This window comes from Oncorhynchus tshawytscha, linkage group LG16, assembly GCF_018296145.1.
Source record: "Oncorhynchus tshawytscha isolate Ot180627B linkage group LG16, Otsh_v2.0, whole genome shotgun sequence".
In the NCBI taxonomy this organism is placed as follows: domain Eukaryota; kingdom Metazoa; phylum Chordata; class Actinopteri; order Salmoniformes; family Salmonidae; genus Oncorhynchus; species Oncorhynchus tshawytscha.
This window is the reverse complement of record NC_056444.1, coordinates 45159516-45176431: the sequence shown is the minus strand read 5'-3', so window position 1 is coordinate 45176431 and position 16916 is coordinate 45159516. Positions and strand designations below refer to the sequence as shown.

General features: G+C 44.7%; 1 protein-coding gene across 3 annotated transcripts in view; it reads right to left on the bottom strand.

The window, feature by feature from the left end:
• Positions 1-335: 335 nt before the first annotated feature.
• LOC112215165 (membrane-associated guanylate kinase, WW and PDZ domain-containing protein 1) overlaps positions 336-16916 on the bottom strand; it is a 64432-nt gene continuing 47851 nt past the window's right edge. For 2 of the 3 annotated variants that reach the window (XM_042299206.1, XM_042299207.1), the window contains exons 13-21: positions 14268-14359; positions 13022-13217; positions 12494-12796; positions 7068-7271; positions 5343-5430; positions 5133-5196; positions 4373-4516; positions 4076-4214; positions 336-1919 (exon numbers count right to left, since the gene is read on the bottom strand). In XM_042299206.1, coding sequence (XP_042155140.1) covers positions 790-1919; positions 4076-4214; positions 4373-4516; positions 5133-5196; positions 5343-5430; positions 7068-7271; positions 12494-12796; positions 13022-13217; positions 14268-14359 — 2360 coding nt within the window. In that variant the 3' untranslated portion in view covers positions 336-789. Of the gene's footprint in view, positions 1920-2776; positions 2869-4075; positions 4215-4372; positions 4517-5132; positions 5197-5342; positions 5431-7067; positions 7272-12493; positions 12797-13021; positions 13218-14267; positions 14360-16916 lie in introns of all 3 variants that reach the window. The other variant, XM_042299208.1, reaches the window with a different exon arrangement.

Genomic DNA, 16916 nt, shown 5'->3' with positions numbered 1-16916 from the left:
CTGCTTTTTCCTGGATCAGACTCGCTTCATAAATGGACATTTTGGGCATACATGGACGGATTTAATCGAAAAAAAGACCCAATTGTGATGTTTATGGGACATATAGGAGTGCCAACAAAGAATCTCGTCAAAGGTAATGAATGTTTTATATTTTATTCCTGCGTTTTGTGTAGCGCCGGCTACGCTAATTCCTTTGTTTACGTCTTTTTCCGGTATTGCGGGGGGGTGCATGCTATCAGATAATAGCTTCTCATGCTTTCGCCGAAAAAATCTGACATGTTGGCTCGATTCACAACGAGTGTGGCTTTAATTGAGTACCCTGCATGTGTGTTTTGATGAAAGTTTGAGTTTTAGCGAGTACTATTAGCATTTGGCGTTGCGCATTTCCATTTCCTGTAGGCTATGTGAGACGCAGACGTCTCACCTTGCCCTAACAGGCTAGCGACTGTATGTGTTCCCTCTGAGGTTCCAAACAGAGATGCCCAAAAAAAGCTAAATCGCCATTTGTGATGTGATAGGCACATACACATACCTTCACTACAGTATTAACAACTGCTGTAATGCTCAAAATAATGTGAACAGAAGCAAAACATACAGTACAAACAAAAAAATTGTACTCCTGCTGTGGTATGAATCTCTGTCCCGGATCACAAGTAGTCAAATCAATGAATCAACAACCAGGCGATTGGATAAATCACGAGTTAATCTCCTCAGAAGTCCAAGTCCAGTGTATGTACTGTGGCCTACACAGGTTGAGGGGTGAGAGGCCAAGGTCCAGGCTCTGTCCACTCAGATGCTGAGGTCCTTGGGGCTCTCTTTGTAAAGCCTTCTCATAGGCACGGGGAACTGGTTCTGGGCGCGACCTACTCCGTTGTTGTGTCCTGCTGCTTTGTTGTGTCCTGCTGTGTTGTGTCCTGCTGTGTTGTTGTGTCCTGCTGTGTTGTTGTTGCAGTGTCCTGCTGCATTGTAGCCTGTGTGGTTGTGAGTGGAGGCATTGTTCTTCAGTGTACTGCAGTAGTTCAGCTCCTCCCTGCTATAGCTGCTGTCTGGAGACGAATCTCTCTCTGACCTGTACCGTCTCTCTGGCGTTCCGTTCATCCCATACCTATCCTCCCTCGTCTCAACCGGCGAGTCCCTCAGGAGGTTGCCGTTCTTCAAGCTGCCTCTGTCAGGAGTCCACCCCCTGGAAAGAGACAGGGAGGAAGCCCTTTTGTTCAGGCGCTCTGGGGTGGTGGCCTGTAAGTAGGCTCGGCCCGGGGTCTGTGGTTCCCTCAGGAGCCTGCGGTCGTAGAGTGGTTGTTCAGGAGTAGCCGCATGACTGAGGAAACCTCCGTCCTCGTTCTCCTTTTCGGGTGTGCGGTCTCGGTGTGCTCGCTCGACCCTGCGGTCCATGGACTTGGACCGCCATCGGTCAGGGGAGGCTTTATGTTTACGGGTGGGCGAACGGTCGAGGGAGCCGCGGCGTGGTCGACTGTACCTCGGGTCTAGAGTACTGCTACTAGCGGAGAGCTCCCGCTCTGTAGCTGCCGCTGCAGCTGCAGCCTTCTTCCTAGAGCTGTCCTTACGCAGAGTCTTTAATAGTTTTGAGATGCCGCTCTCTGACTCTGACTTGTTGACTTTGCGTCCCCGGCTCTTCTTATTGTTGCCGCCGCTGTTTTCAGGGTAGTGTTGGCTGGGGGTGGCATGGCTGTGGTTGTTGTTCCAGGTGTGATGGTGGTGGGGGTTAAAGTGCCGGACCTGGTGCTCCATCCTGTCCCTGTCTCGGCCCTGCGCAGCATCCTTGTGGCGTGATGGTTTGTGAAGGTCTTGTGGATAACTTGACTCCGATGGGGTGTGATATCGGCTGTTTGGTGGCAGGGTTCTCACTTCCGGAGAGTTTTGTGCCCCGGGTGTGGGAGAGTGCCCGTCATGGCTGGAGTCTGTATGAAAACAAAGGAAGAACACGAGAGACATTCTCAGACTGGATGGAGTTTAAACTAACTAAATAATATAAGCTTGGTAGCTAAGACAATTCTCACAAATTTCTTGTATCAATACAGATACAAGCAATACAGATATTGGTATTTAGTCAATACAGATATTTTTATGGAAACCATGTACTGCCATGCACTTCCATAAACAGTGACTTGTTTGCAAATTGGGACATTAAATATACTGGGGAAAAAGGGTAGTATTAAATATTCAAATTTGTACAAACAAATAACTTTGTACAAACAAATAAATTACATCAAACTAAACAATTGCTACAGTATATTTTCAATGGGAGCATTGGGTTGCTACATGTAGGTGGCAGCAACACAACAAGTGCAAAACATTGCAAGTGGAGGGTTGGTGTTATCAATGACACAACAAGCAGCTATGACATTAAAATTAAAATAATTTAAAAAGTCGATTATCATCGTTTGGGAATGGGAACTGCAGAAAAACAAAGAGCCTGAGAGAGGAGAAAACAAAAAACTGGAGAGTATTCTGCCCATGACTCTGCCCAATTAGTGGTTGTTATGGTAGCAGCAGGAGGCGAGCAGTGACATGAATCCTTCCAGAGGCGGGAGGAGGAGAAGCAGTGCATTCAGTGTGAATGGGTTCACATGGGTCATGAAAGCACAGTGCAGGTTGAGGAGTGAGCCAGGCCACACAGAACCAAACACATACCCAGGGAGGTGCAGGTAGTGGGAGAGGAGGAAATGGTAGGGGGAGATGGGTTAAGTAGGTGAGAGATGTTGGGGTGGAGGGTAAACAGTTAGGAGGGTGGGTTGGAACAGACTTGGTTACAAACCGTGGTCTGATTTTGGCCCATTAGGTAGAAACAGGGCTCTCCCATCTTGTCATTTCTCATAGTACCAACAGCGAGATGAGGAGCCATCATCGCTGGAGGGAGGAGGAAGAACCCAGAGAAAAGAAGTGGGGAGGAAAGAGACAGCAAAAAAATAAACAAAAATAGAGACAACAGAGGGCTTAGATCCTCAATAGAGATAAGAAAAATAAATGTAGTTGGTTCAGTTGACAAGTTTTTCTGTCAGGCACAGAAAAGGAAAACCTATGAAATTGACGGCTGAGTGGGATCCTTTGACCTTCTCGGCAGAAATAAGGAGAAACAATCCCAGATTAGGAGTGAGCAGAACATACAGTATTTGGACAAAACATGACTTGATTTATACAGGAAGAGGAACATTACATACTATGGCCAATGAAGTTTGTGAGTTTCATTGTCCTTGGTATCCACATCACCAGTGAACTATCCTGGTCCAAACATACCAAGACAGTTGTGAAGAGGGCACAGCAACACCTTTTCCCCCTCAGGAGAGGCATGGGTCCCCAGATCCTGAAAAGTTCTACAGCTGCACCATCGAGAGCATCCCGGCCAGTTGTATCACTACCTGGTCTGGCAACTGCTCTGCATCTGACCGTAAGGCACTACAGAGGGTAATGTGTATGGCCCAGTACATCACTGGGGCCAAGCTTCCTGACATCCAGGAACTATATACTAGGCGGTGTCAGAGGAAGGCCCAAAGAACTGTCAAAGACTCCAGTCACCCAAGTCATAGACTGTTCTCTCTCCTACCGCACGGCAAGCAATAACGGAGCACCAAGTCTAGGACCAAAAGGCTCCTTAACAGCTTCTACCCCCAAGCTGAACAATTAATCAAATGACCACCCAAACTATTTACATCTATGCATTGTCACTTTACAAATGACCTCAACTAACCTGTACCCCCACACATTGACTCGGTACCGGTACCCCTTGTATATAGCCTCATTATTATTATGTAAATGTCTTGTGTTACTTTTTGATTACATTTCTTTTTCTTTAGTTTATTTATTAAATATTTTCTTAACTCAATTTCTTGAACTGCATTGTTGGTTAATTAAGGGCTTGTAAGTAAGCGTTTCACGGTAATGTTGTATTCGGTGCGTGTGACAAATAAAAATGGATTTGATTTGCTCACAGCAACAAGAAACTGCAGACTACAGTGTCTGTCCTGTGTGTGGGGCCTTTAGTGTTAGTTAGTAGTCAGAGTCAGTAGTGTTAGTCATAGTATGGAGGGAACCTGTATCACATCACATCTCCACACACCATATTCAGGTACAGATCCATCGCCCCTCTTGAGGACCAGGTGTGCCCTCCGGCCACCATTCTTGATCAGCTCGATGGCCCGTGCGTGCTTCATGTTCTTTGTGCTCTCGCCATTGATCTCCAGGATCTCATCTCCCACCTTTGTGTGCAGAGAGAGAGAGGATTTAGGATTTATTGAGACAACCAGATAATTGATCCCAGGCGAGCTGAACTGTCTATTTGACAGAAATATTAGAATCCAAGTACAACAGAGTGACAGGCCTCCAATTGTTGATATGATTTTTTCATGGAGCATACCCTCATCTTGCCATTCCTGCCAGCCGCCCCGTCCTCAGCCAGCCTCAACACATATAGGTCCATGTTGTACTCCCGTCCTCCTCTCAGGCTGAACCCAAAGCCTTTACTGTCCCGCTCCAGATCCACAGAGTAGAACTCGGCATCCTGAGAGAGTGAGAGACAGAAAGAAAGAAAAGTACATATTTACAGAGCAGATGTGCAAATACCCACAACTCATGGGCCAACAGGGGTGTCATGAAGTGTACTAAATTCAGGACTAATGAAGTCACATCCAGCAAAAACTCACATAATAATGTAAGCCATTTAGCAGACACTTTTATCCAAAGTAACTTACAGTCATGCGTGCATACATTTTTACATATGGGTGGTCCCAGGAATTGAAACCACAACCCTGTCGTTACAAGCACCATGCTCTACCAACAGAGCTACAAAGGACCACACAAAATGAACAGGAGGTACAATACCCTGGAACCAATGAATAATTATTGCTGCCTGTGCAGAGCACGAAGAAAGGGCACTGCAATGGCTGGACACAGGCTTACTGCACTCATCAAAGGTTTGGCTGTGGTACTGTCACTCTTCCGTCCTCTTTTATTGATGATCTGATTCATTGATTGATTGCTTTGATGCTTTGAATGAAAATCTTTATCTCAGATTGAAGCTGCACTGTGTGTTCTTGTGAAGTAGTGAATTACTGATTGCTTCCTTCTTTGGTGATTGATTGAAACAGACCGATAGAACATGTCTGTCTTTACAGTACCTGTGAGGGCTGAGCTTGTGTTGGAGGAGGTGGAGGAGGAGCCTGTTTCGACTTTGAGTTGTTCCTGGAAAATGTAATCATTCATATGAACACACAGATATGAAAATAAATAATATTCATATAGAAGTCATCTTTCATGCAATTGATCATATTATACATTTGATTTAATCAAAAGCCTGTTTATTGATTGAGATCTTCATGGAAACTAACCGAGGCTCCGTGGCAGTTTGGGGTGTGTGCGTGGTGGTGATGGTGGCAATCTTCTCAGCGTTGGTCAACAGAGACGCGTTGGAGGACTCTGTGGAAACACAGTAGAGGATTGTGGGTAGAGGTCATAACCTCTAATCTATGAGTAATACATGGATTTTGGTAAGATGGCTTCTATCTTAGAGAAAAAACAAATGCGTCTGCTGTTAGATGCTCTAAAATCGCTATTCTGCTAAACAATGTGTTTTGAGCCATTACTGATTCTTGGTCAGGATTGCTGTCTTTGACAACACATTTCCATACCAGAGTTTTGCTCTCCAGAAAACACAGTCTTACCTCAAGGCTGCTCTGTTCAACCTGATGCTAATTGCCTACAATGTTGTCATCTACAATGTTGCTCACCGACACAGACAACACCAGTTCCACTCTACACAGGAACATCAAATCAAAACAAGCCTCTGCTTCCATCGTTCTGTTTTTCTTTAAATTCCAGGGGTAATTGTCCTTCCTTTCTTGCTGCACCACAAGCCACAACACGGCAGTCCACATTAGTCATCATAGACATTGGTTACTTATAGATGGAATGGGGTTCTGCCTGAAGTTAGCAAGAGCACCAGCCTGACTCATTCATCCCTCTCTCCCTCGCTACCCTTCATCCCTCTCTCCCTCGCTACCCTGACAGCCCTGCCTGCCTTCCCCCATGATCACAAAGCTGTCTGGGGGACACAACCTGAACGGTTCAAGAACAAATATCTCCACACAAAATTACACAGCCTAGTTGGGGAAGGTTGTGACTGCATGGGTTCTATCTAGAGTTGTTCTACCCTGAGAGAAAACAGTAGGCTATAAATAGATGCTATCATTGTGGTCGTTAAAACAAACTGCCATGCTTTATTTAATGACTGGTTTTGCATTTTCTCCTCCTTTGTGTGTGTGTGTGCGCCTGGCTCTCCTCCCACCTTAATGAAGCTACATTTTACCAGCTTTTCTGGAGAGCCCTTTAGAGGCAGAGCAGCAAACCTAGCACACACACACACACACACACACACACACACACACACACACACACACACACACAGCTCATTGGTCCACAAGTCTCTCAGCCAATGACAGGCCATTCTAGGGGCTGGCTGTATTGTTGTTCTGGGACATGGCACAACTCAACACATTCCTACTCATGGGGATAGAGCCAATTTCCTGTCACAGCCTGTTCCTGCCAAAACCAGTATTACGTATGCATTTCCTGCCACCTTGTTCCATCCAGACTGAGGAGATTAACACTGACAGGAAACAGTGATTACACAGAAAACACATTTCACTGAGTTGATAATCTCTTCATTTCAAAATGGCAGCTATTACCAAACTGGGAGACTGCAGTACATCCAAATGACATTATCAGTCTGCCTATCATACACTGTACAATCAACACACACATACTTATCAGCTTGCCCTCCCCAAATTCTAAACTTAACCATAAAAGGGGGAAAGGTAAAACTGACTAGAGATACATATCTAGTGGCATCACCTCCCTACTCATTCACAGTCCCAACCCTCTCCCAGTTTGAAGCCAGGGCAGGGAGCATGGCCTCTCATAGCGCTAGATAGCTCCCCAGGTTGATAGAAAGTGCTTCTGCCAGCACAGAGCAGTGATGCCCATTGACTCCCACTAGAACTATGAATAAGTCACCTCCCTACTGCATTATAAAACAGAAAGCCTCAAAGTCTTACCATCACCAGGAATGATCCTCAGAGAGACTGTGTTCCCGGCCTCCTTGATCAGGTTGACGATGTCCGAGTGGGACTTGTTGGTAATGGAGCAGCCGTTGACGGACAAGATGCGGTCGCCCACCTTCAGCTTCCCACAGCGGTCCGCAGGGCTCCCCTCGATGATGCGCCCTATTTTGTGGGGCATGGCCACACATGCATTGCCAGCTTTGATGTTAATGTGTAGTGTGTGTGTTTGTGTGATTTGGTTATTGATTATGTAATTTGATTATGAGAAAAGAAAGAGAAGTAAAAAAAGAGAGAAAAGAGGGCAAAGAGTTAAAAACTTCTTAGGGCTAGGGGGCAGTATTTGGAAGTTCGGATGACTGACATGCCCAAAGTAAACTGCCTGTTACTCAGGCCCAGAAGCTAGGATATGCATATAGTTGGTAGCATAGGATAGAAAACACCCTGAAGTTTGAATGTATGTGAGTATAACAGAACTGATATGGCAGGCGAAAACCCATGGAGAATCCATCTATAATTTTTTGTTGTTGTTGTGACCACCCATTGAAATGCCTGTCTATGGGAAAATCAAAGGAAATCCTCGCAGATTGTAGTTCCTATTGCTTCCACTAGATTTCAACAGTCTTTAGAAAGGATTTCAGGCTTGTTTTTCGAAAAATTAGCTCAAATTTGTAGTTTTTCAAGGTGGCTCTCATTTTGACTGTAGTGTTGTGGTGCGCGTGGATGAGGGCGTGCACTTCGTTATTTATCTCCGGTATTGAACACACTACTCTCAGTCTTAAATTTGATTGTTTATTTACATATTAGGGTACCTGAGGATTGATTAGAAACGTTGTTTGACTTTGTAACGCCTCTGCTAGTTTGGAAAATGTTTTTAATGCTTTTATACGCGGGGCGCTGTCCTCAGATAATCATATGCCTTTGCCGTAAAGCCTTTTTAAAATCTGACAAAACGGCTGAATTAACATGAAGTTAAGCTTTTAAATTATGTATGACACTTGTATTTTCATGAATGTTTAATATTATGATTTTTGTATTTTGAATTTCGCGCTCTGCAATTTCACCGGATGTTATCGAGGTGGGTCGCTAGCGGCACGTCTAGCCCAAAGAGGTTTTTAAATCATCCAAATCACCATAGGCCATTCACCCAGAGAGGACGACCCAAGAACCAGCCAACGGTGGCACTGGAAACTTGGTGCAATCACGGAGTATGCATCCGGATCACAGCTTACATCCCTAGTGGTGGACAGACTTATATTGTGTGGTCATTAAGGAATTCATGGGCTCTGTTTTTGTCTCTGCTGTCATCCTCTGCTCCCCTGATGCGTTAATCATTGGGACTTAAATCACCTGGAACTGGTCAGGGCCCTTTGTGGCCCCTGCTCAGCAGGCTATCAATGACCTTGACATGGCCTTACGACTGTCTTCCCCTTCCCCTCAGCACCAGGGACCACTGGGGAGGATGCAGCCTTTGCCACAGCGGAGTGGTTAGATGCTGGACGTGTCATTTGGTTTCTGACCCTTGGAACGGCTCAGAGAACGAGATGTATTGCTAAAGAGTGATACTCAGAAATCTCAGGCTTCTCACCTATGTCAAGAGAGAATGCACACTTTATCAGAGAGGCTACAGACAGAGACATGCTAGCATTGCATGGGACTGTTAGCATACTGCGTGCTACACAAGCAAAGCAATACAAGCTGAGTGACAGCGTTCCATATAGCACATCTTGTTTACAGAGCAGCTCTGAACAGACTCTAGGGAGCTTCCTCTCCTCTCCTCTCCTCTCCTCTCCTCTCCTCTCCTCTCCTCTCTCCTCTCCTCTCCTCTCCCTCTCCTCTCCTCTCCTCTCCTCTCCTCTCTCTCCTCTCCTCTCCTCCTCTCCCTCCCTCCCTCCCTCCCTCCCTCCCTCATCCATATTTATCACATCACCTTGTGCGTCAAGCTCCCCTCCCTTCTTCTTGATTAAAAACTGCCCTTGTGTCCTGCCACTCTATCCAAATAATGCGATATGGGACATTACTGGGTGTGACAAAAACCCAGGATTTAATACCCATTCTGCTGATCACAACACCAGCGCACAGCAGCTCACAATGGTGGGATGGGCTGGAGGGAGAAAAGGGGTTTGCATAGTATGATGTATGGGAGAAGGATAAAGCCAGTGCAAAGCTCTTTGTCCGTCACAATACCCAAACATCTATGGCCCTCTCAGGCAAAAGAAGAATCCATAGATTGATCACAAATGGATGGAGGTGCACTATTTAATATTAATAATATCAATATTTACTCTCATGTCTCTCTCTATGTTGGACCTCCACTGGCGGTCGGGGAGATCTGGTAGAGAAGCATCTCCATCAGCACATTAATGAGACGGGAAGAAACTCTCAAATGATACCCACATAGGGCTCTGGTCTGGTCAGAAGCAGTGCACTTCATGGGGAACATAGAGGTCTGGCAAGAAGTAGTGCACTGCATGGAGAATATAGGGGTCTGGCCAGAAGTATTGCGCTACATGGAGAATATATGGTATAATTTGAGACACAACCAGAGACAGTTGAGACAGAAGTGTCACTGAGTCTGAGGATCCAGCTGCAGACAGTGCAGATGAGCACATTCAGGTCGCTCATAAAGAAAGACATCAAGTGTCAGTGGGATATCTCCTGCTTGTATAAATTATACGTAAACAACCTCTACTTCTACCTTCTATTTTATGAGGCTTCAACTATAGCTCAGAGGATCAATGGAACTGGGTCCATTGCACTGCACAGTAGCTAACAAAACATTAATTTTGAATTGCAGTAATATATACAGTACCAGTCAAAAGTTTGGACAACTACTCATTCAAAGGTTTTTCTATATTTGTATTATTTTCGACATTGTAGAATAGTAGTGAATACATCAAAACTATGAAATAACACATAGTGGAATCATGTAGTTACCAAAAAAGTGTTAAACAAATATATTTTATATTTGAGATTCTTCAAAGAAGCCACCCTCTGTCTTGATGACAGCTTTGCACACTCTCAGCATTCTCTCAACTAGCTTCATCTGGAATGCTTTTCCAACAGACTTGAAGGAGTTCCCTCATACGTAGGAGTCCCACTAAGCGCAAACCAGGTTGGATGGCGAATCGCTCCAGAATGCCAGAATTCCCCCCCCCCCACACACACACACACACACACACACCATCACACCTCCATGCTTCACGGTGGGGACCACACATGCGAAGATGAACCATTCACCTACTCTGCGTCTCACAAAGACACGGCAATTAGAACCAAAAATCTCACATCAAAGGACAGATTTTCACTGGTATAATTGGTCGTGTTTCTTGGCCAAAGCAAGTCTCTTCTTCTTATTGGTGTCCTTTAGTAATGGTTTCGTTGCAGCAATTCGACCACGAAGGCCTGATTAACGCAGTCTCCTTTGAACAGTTGATGTTGAGATGTGTCTGTTACTTGAACTCTGTGAAGCATTTATTTGGGCTGCAATTTCTGAGGCTGTTAACTGTAATGAATTTATCCTCTGCAGCAGAGGTAATTCTAGGTCTTCCTTTCCTGTGACGGTCCTCACTATTTCATAGTGTTGATGTCTTCACTATTATTCTACAATGTATAATAAATATAGTAAAAATAAAGAAAAACCCTTGAATGAGTAGGTGTGTCCAAACTTTTGACTGGTACTGTACATGTACTGTAAGTAGGGGTAAAGTGACTAAGCATAGATAATAAACAGAGAGTAGCAGCAGCATATGTGAAGGAATGTGATTGTGTGTGTGTGTGTGTGTGTGTGTGTGTGTGTGTGTGTCAGTGTAGTATGTGTGAGTGCGGGGTTAGAGTCCAGTGCGTGGCCCTGCAGTCATGGGTGAACAGGGAGTACAGGAGGGGACTAAGGACACACCCCTGACAGCCCCCAGTGTTGTTGGTCAGCGTGGCGAATGTGTTGTTTCCCCAGGATCCAGAGGGAGGTGTTAAGTCCCAGGGTCCTTAGCTAAATGATGAGCTTTGAGGGCACCATGGTGTTGAACGCTGAGCTGTAGTCAATGAATAGCATTCTCACATAGGTGTTGATTTTGTCCAGGTGGGCAAGGGCAGTGTGAAATGCAATATGGATTGCGTCATCTGTGGATCTGTTGGGGCAGTATGCAAATTGGAGTGGGTCCAGGATTTATGGGATGTGAGCCATGACCAGCCTTTCAAAGCATTTCATGGCTACAGATGTGAGTGCTACGGACCCGAAGTCATTTCTGCAGGTTAACTTGGCGTTCTTGGGCACAGGGACTATGGTAGTCTACTTGAAACATGGTATTAGACTAGGTCAAGGAGAGGTTGAAAATGTCAGTGAAGACACTTGCCAGTTGGTCAACGGATGCTCTGAGTACACGTCCTGGTAATCCGCCTGGCCCTGCGGCCTTGTGAATGTTAACCTGCTTAAAGGTCTTACTCACATTGGCTTAAAATCCCTCTTTGACGGCGGAGTGACCTTAAATGGCGACAATTTCACAATTTTGCCTTCATAGATAAACAGTACAGATAGCTATAGAATGTGCTCAGTGGAACTTAAATGACATGCTGAGTGAATCAGCCAGAACTGGCCATGTATTAAGTCTGCCTCTGAATCGGTGTTGATAGTGTTTTTGATAAAGCATCAGCCAGCCAGTTATCCCGGCGGTGAATACACCTGGGCACATAAAGAGATTTCTGTTTCCCTAAGCTCATGGTTATGGAGTTTGTGACCTGGAGCTGTACCATTAAGTCCACTCCCATCAGAAATTACTCCCTTGCCATTCATAAAGAAGGTGGGAATGAGGATACAATGAGGAGTGACTGTCAAAATATTGTAATTCCACCCCCAAGAAATTACATAAATCGTGTTGCTGAGTGGCGGGCGGTGTTGATGCACTTTAAGGGTCGTGTGTTTACTAGTGTGCTGCTTGGCAGACTCAGGTTGTTTCACGCACTGGGGCATCATTATTTCCCTGTCTCACTTTGTAAACTTTGAGAGGGACTTTTGATAACACAAGGAAATGGGCTGTCTAAATAACATCAGGGGGAGTGTTCTGTAGTCATTAGGCTTAGCTACGACTCAATCACCTCAGATCTTTTCAAGAGGATGTTTATTAATATATGCTTTTCATGCGTAAGTTAAGCCTTAAAGGGTTGGTTTTCAGAAAATATTGTTAATATTGTAGATTAATGACCACAGTAAAGTCAAGCAGAAGAATCAGGATTTGCTCAGATTACAGGATATTTTACCAGATTATTACCCATTTCAACCCAGTTCAACCAATAACAAATTAAAACTAGTTCTCAGACCTGAGAACAGAAAATTGCAACTTTACCCAGCATAGCCCACTCTGGTAGTAGCAAAGCCCAGCTCACCATAACCCAACCCAGCCCAGCGTAGAATTGCCTACCCCACTCACCGAACGTAGTCCCAGCATCAGGCCTAGAGACAGATGACACAATGACGAATCCGAAGCCCTCATTCTCTCCACGTTGGATCTCCACGTCATAGGGCTGCAGGGCTGCGGTGACCACAGCACTGCCGGAGCCACCTCCTCCCCCACTGCCGATGCCACTGGTGGAGCCACTGCCAGAACTGACCGTGTTGAGGGAGTTCTGGCTGCCCTGGGGGGTTCGCTTGCCCTCCGTCAGGGAGGGGGCCTGGGTGCTGCTGTGGTGGGACGAGGCAGGGGACGGGGGCACGTCACCCTCCCCTTTCGAAACTGTGGAAGAGATGGGGGAAGGAGAGGGGATGAAGGAGGACAGGCAATACAAAAAAGGTGTTCAGCAAATATACAAACAACATTCAAACATTTGGCATGGGCTAGTAATAGTTAAATGAGCCACTAAGCACTAGGTCTCAGCCAGAACCCAGGCTTGTGTGGGTAGTGAGTGTGTGGGTGAGTGAGTGTGCATATGCCTGTGTAGTCTCTGTGACCTGTCCTCACCTCCGTATCCAGAGCTCTTGCGTCGGACGGTGAGGTTGACGTGGCCCTGCTTGGCGGCCTGCTGCATCAGCTGCACCACCAGCTGGTGAGACTTCCCCACCACCGCTGTGCCGTCCACACAGATGAGCTCGTCCCCAGAACGCAGGCGTCCGTCCTCATCTGCTGCACCGTACTTCACTATGTGTCCAATGTAGATCTACAAAGTTTATCACAAATCCATTAGCCCTGTAATTCAGTTGCAGTTCATGTTCAATACAGCACAGTTAAATAAAACCCTTTTTTATGTTCCATGACAGGTTCCATGTTAGTCATAACTGAAGCTAAGCCTAGAGCGCATTGTAGTCTTTTGAGGCTGTAGAATGGATAGGGCTGGTCTTACTGTGTGGCGGAGGTGAGTGTGTGTGTGTCTGTAGGAAATTTAGTACAGGGTGTACCACGGAGCATCCTTGGCACAAATAACAACTGCTAATTCCTCTGTGGTAGGCTTGCTGCCTACAGCATCTCTATTTCTCACTCTCATCTCTCGCTCTTTCTCTTCATTATTTTTTCTTTCTCTCTCTTTCGCTGCCTTTCTCTACTTTTCTTTCTCTCTCTTCATGTCCCTTAGAAACACATTGCACAGAACCAAAGGCTTCTGGGTAAGGCCCTTACTTTCCCTAATAAGCTCTCTAAATGAACCTCCTGAGACCAGCATGCAGACCTACCTCATCAAACAGACAGCACCAGTCATCTCTCACAGTCAGACAGACAGCAGACTGTACATTTCTACTGCTCCCTATTATAGGTAGAGACTGGGGGAAGAACAAGTGATGCAGATGGAAGAGAGAAAGAAGACTAAGAGGCTGCCAGTTCTTGGCAGTTGGTTGAGCATCACAGTGTGAGTGTGATCTGACAGAGAATGAGTGTTGTGAAAGTGTTTGTGTTTGAAGCTTAACAAAGAAAGCCCTAAGGCAGGGACTCTGACAGGAAACATACCATGATGAAGCTGTAATGGACCATTGAGGGTTCAGTACTATAGCTGCCCTTTTAACACGCATTCATTAACATGCATTCATAACTCTGTTTAGTGTTTAACACGGGATGTAATTACCAGGCATGGGGAATGTTTAATCATCAGTCGTGAATAAGTGAATGGTGTGTCGCAAGGGGAGTGGTTCAATATGAAAATGTCCCCTTTCCTTGGCACATCTAAACTAAACAGTGACATAGAAGGGACATGGTGGAGGAATGGTGGAGAGATACTCACTGGCTCCCCAGGCTCATTTCCTCCAAGGATGCGGAACCCAAATCCTGTATCCTTCCGCCACAGGAAAATCTCCTGCTCCTGGAAATCTGGCTCTGAAACACACAACAACAAGAGCTCAGTGGAGGTGAAACAGGGAGCAGACCTGACACCCAGAAATGTAATTCTACGGCATGACTGTTGCATTAATCAATACACATTCAGTTAGGTAAGATCTTGTTATTAAATAATCTGGTATGAACCCCTCCTCTCTGCTCTCCTCTGCCTCACTGGGCATATTAGGTTCCTTCTCTCAGGTGTAAGGTTGGATCCCACAGGACAGGAAGAATAAATGCCCGGATGCACTTGCTTTCTATGTGAATGTGACCTGTTTTAAGGAACACTTACTCTCTCTACCTCTTTTTCTCTTTCCCCATCTCTCGCTTTGGAACACACAAACTCACGCCACACACGCGCACGTTTGTAAGCCCTCTGCGGCTGTGGCAGGCTGTGTGAGGACTACAGCTGTTGCCGTGACCATATTATAGCCACACCGGCAGTCATGAGTCACGACCGCAGTACTCAGGGCTCTATGGTCCCTCTAACCACTCTGACAACAATGCAAATGCAAATAAAAATCACATCAAACATTTATCATCAAAACAGTAGGTCTATCATACTTTTAAAACTCAACTCACTGTGATGATCAATTTGAAGAACGAGGTTCAACAGCAGGTTGAAACCGTGTAAAACATGGTTGTGTAGGTTGTTTCAAAGCCTAATACAACGAAATGGACAGCGCTTCCTAAGGTGACGATTAATTCAAATAATCCGTACACATAGAGTTTATGCATAGGCTTATGAGCCCAAGCCAATATAACTGAATTCAAATTATGATTTTGCCATTACACAATACATGTCCTACTGCACATTACACATGGCAGAAAAAAAATAAAACAAAACTGATTTTAGCCTTTGAGTGTGGACTGTATTATTATGCATACTGGATGGACTTATGCTACACTCCAAAATGCAGATCCATGAGTGGGAGGGAATGTATAGGCCTAGGCGATGATGTTGTTTAACAGCTAGCCTACAATTACAAAATGTGTATTTCATTTAGAATAGCCTAGTAATAGGTCATTTTATATTTTCATAATTAATTGGCCTTTAGCTATACAGAATATCTCACCACTGTCATGACATTGGCCTGAGTGGGGGAAGATTATGACCCCCATAAATACCTTTCTCCCTTTCCTCTCTCTTGACTCTACAGAAGGACTCTTGAAAAGCCTTTGTTAAACATATAGAGTCTGGGAACATCAAAAGGTGGGGGGAAAGGAACCATATTTCCGTAATCCAACCAGTTGAAAATATGCGTTGGTACTTAATGAATATGATGCCAGATCAGTTGGCGTCTGAGACATTCTTACTAGGATGATAGGATGATATAAACTGTATTTTGGAAAGTCTACACATTATAGTTATCAGATTCACATGGAATTATTGTGCAATTTAACTGTTTAAATATGGTGAAAAGATTAAATGTAATTTTAGTTTCCAAATGAGAGAATTGGGTTTTCACAAGGTTAAAGCTCTGCTCACTCAGTAAGAGACATTGGTTATAAACTATGAAACACACCCTTCTCTCCCCACCTATAAAGCCCTTGACGAAAATGTACCTTTCTGTTCAGAGGATGATAGGACGACGGTCCATACGTTAAAAAGACTAACATGTCAACTACAGAACTAAGCCAACCTCAGCGTGAGCTTTGGTTGCGAATGGTATGAACTCTTATTCACCAAAGAAGTGAGACATCCTAGTCGTTGAGTTAGCAACAGCAGCTGTAAACGTGGGCTAGGAAAGGACGGATAAAGTATCTGCCCTAACAAACAACACGATACTACCAAGTATCCAGTTTACCACCAGAGACATTCTTCAGAGGACAAGGAAGATCTCTGTTGGGCAACACGGCCAGCATCTACAACCAACCTACCGAAGTGCAGCTCAGAGTAAATATTTATTGCATTTTCCTTTTTCAAATGGGCGGTAATTTAGAATGCATAAGATACTGTATTTATGATAGCATAGCTTCTCCCTTTGTTACTCATTCTTCCCGCTCTTTCAGTCAAACTCCCCCCTTTTCTTTGTGTAACCAGCCGCTATATCGGCTCCGTTCACCAGGTCCATCAATGTATGATTCATTCTGTGTATATGTAATTCTGTGTGATTAGTTAGGTATTTAGTAAATAAATAATTCAACCCAATTTCGCATTGCTGATTCAACTGGTTAGCCAGGGTTCGTGAAGGTAACCAAGAATTTACAACTTTCAGATGAGACTAAACAAGGTGACGATTAAATATTGACTGCTATTAATGTAGAAGATTACCAGGTCTATAAGAGTATTCGGAAGATAACAGCTCTATAAACATTTGTTCGTGGTGCCCGACTTTCTAGTTAATTATTTACCTGATTAGCTTAATCAGGTAATATTAATTACAGAGAAATGATTTTACAGAATAGCATGTCATATCACTTAATCCGGCACAGCCAAAGACACGACAAGGTGTTCTAAAACTTTTGACCAGTAGTATATGTTTTGATGTCTAAGACATTTTAGGGTTTGTATCATTCACAACTAAAGTTGCAAATTAACTCTAAATCTAGCATA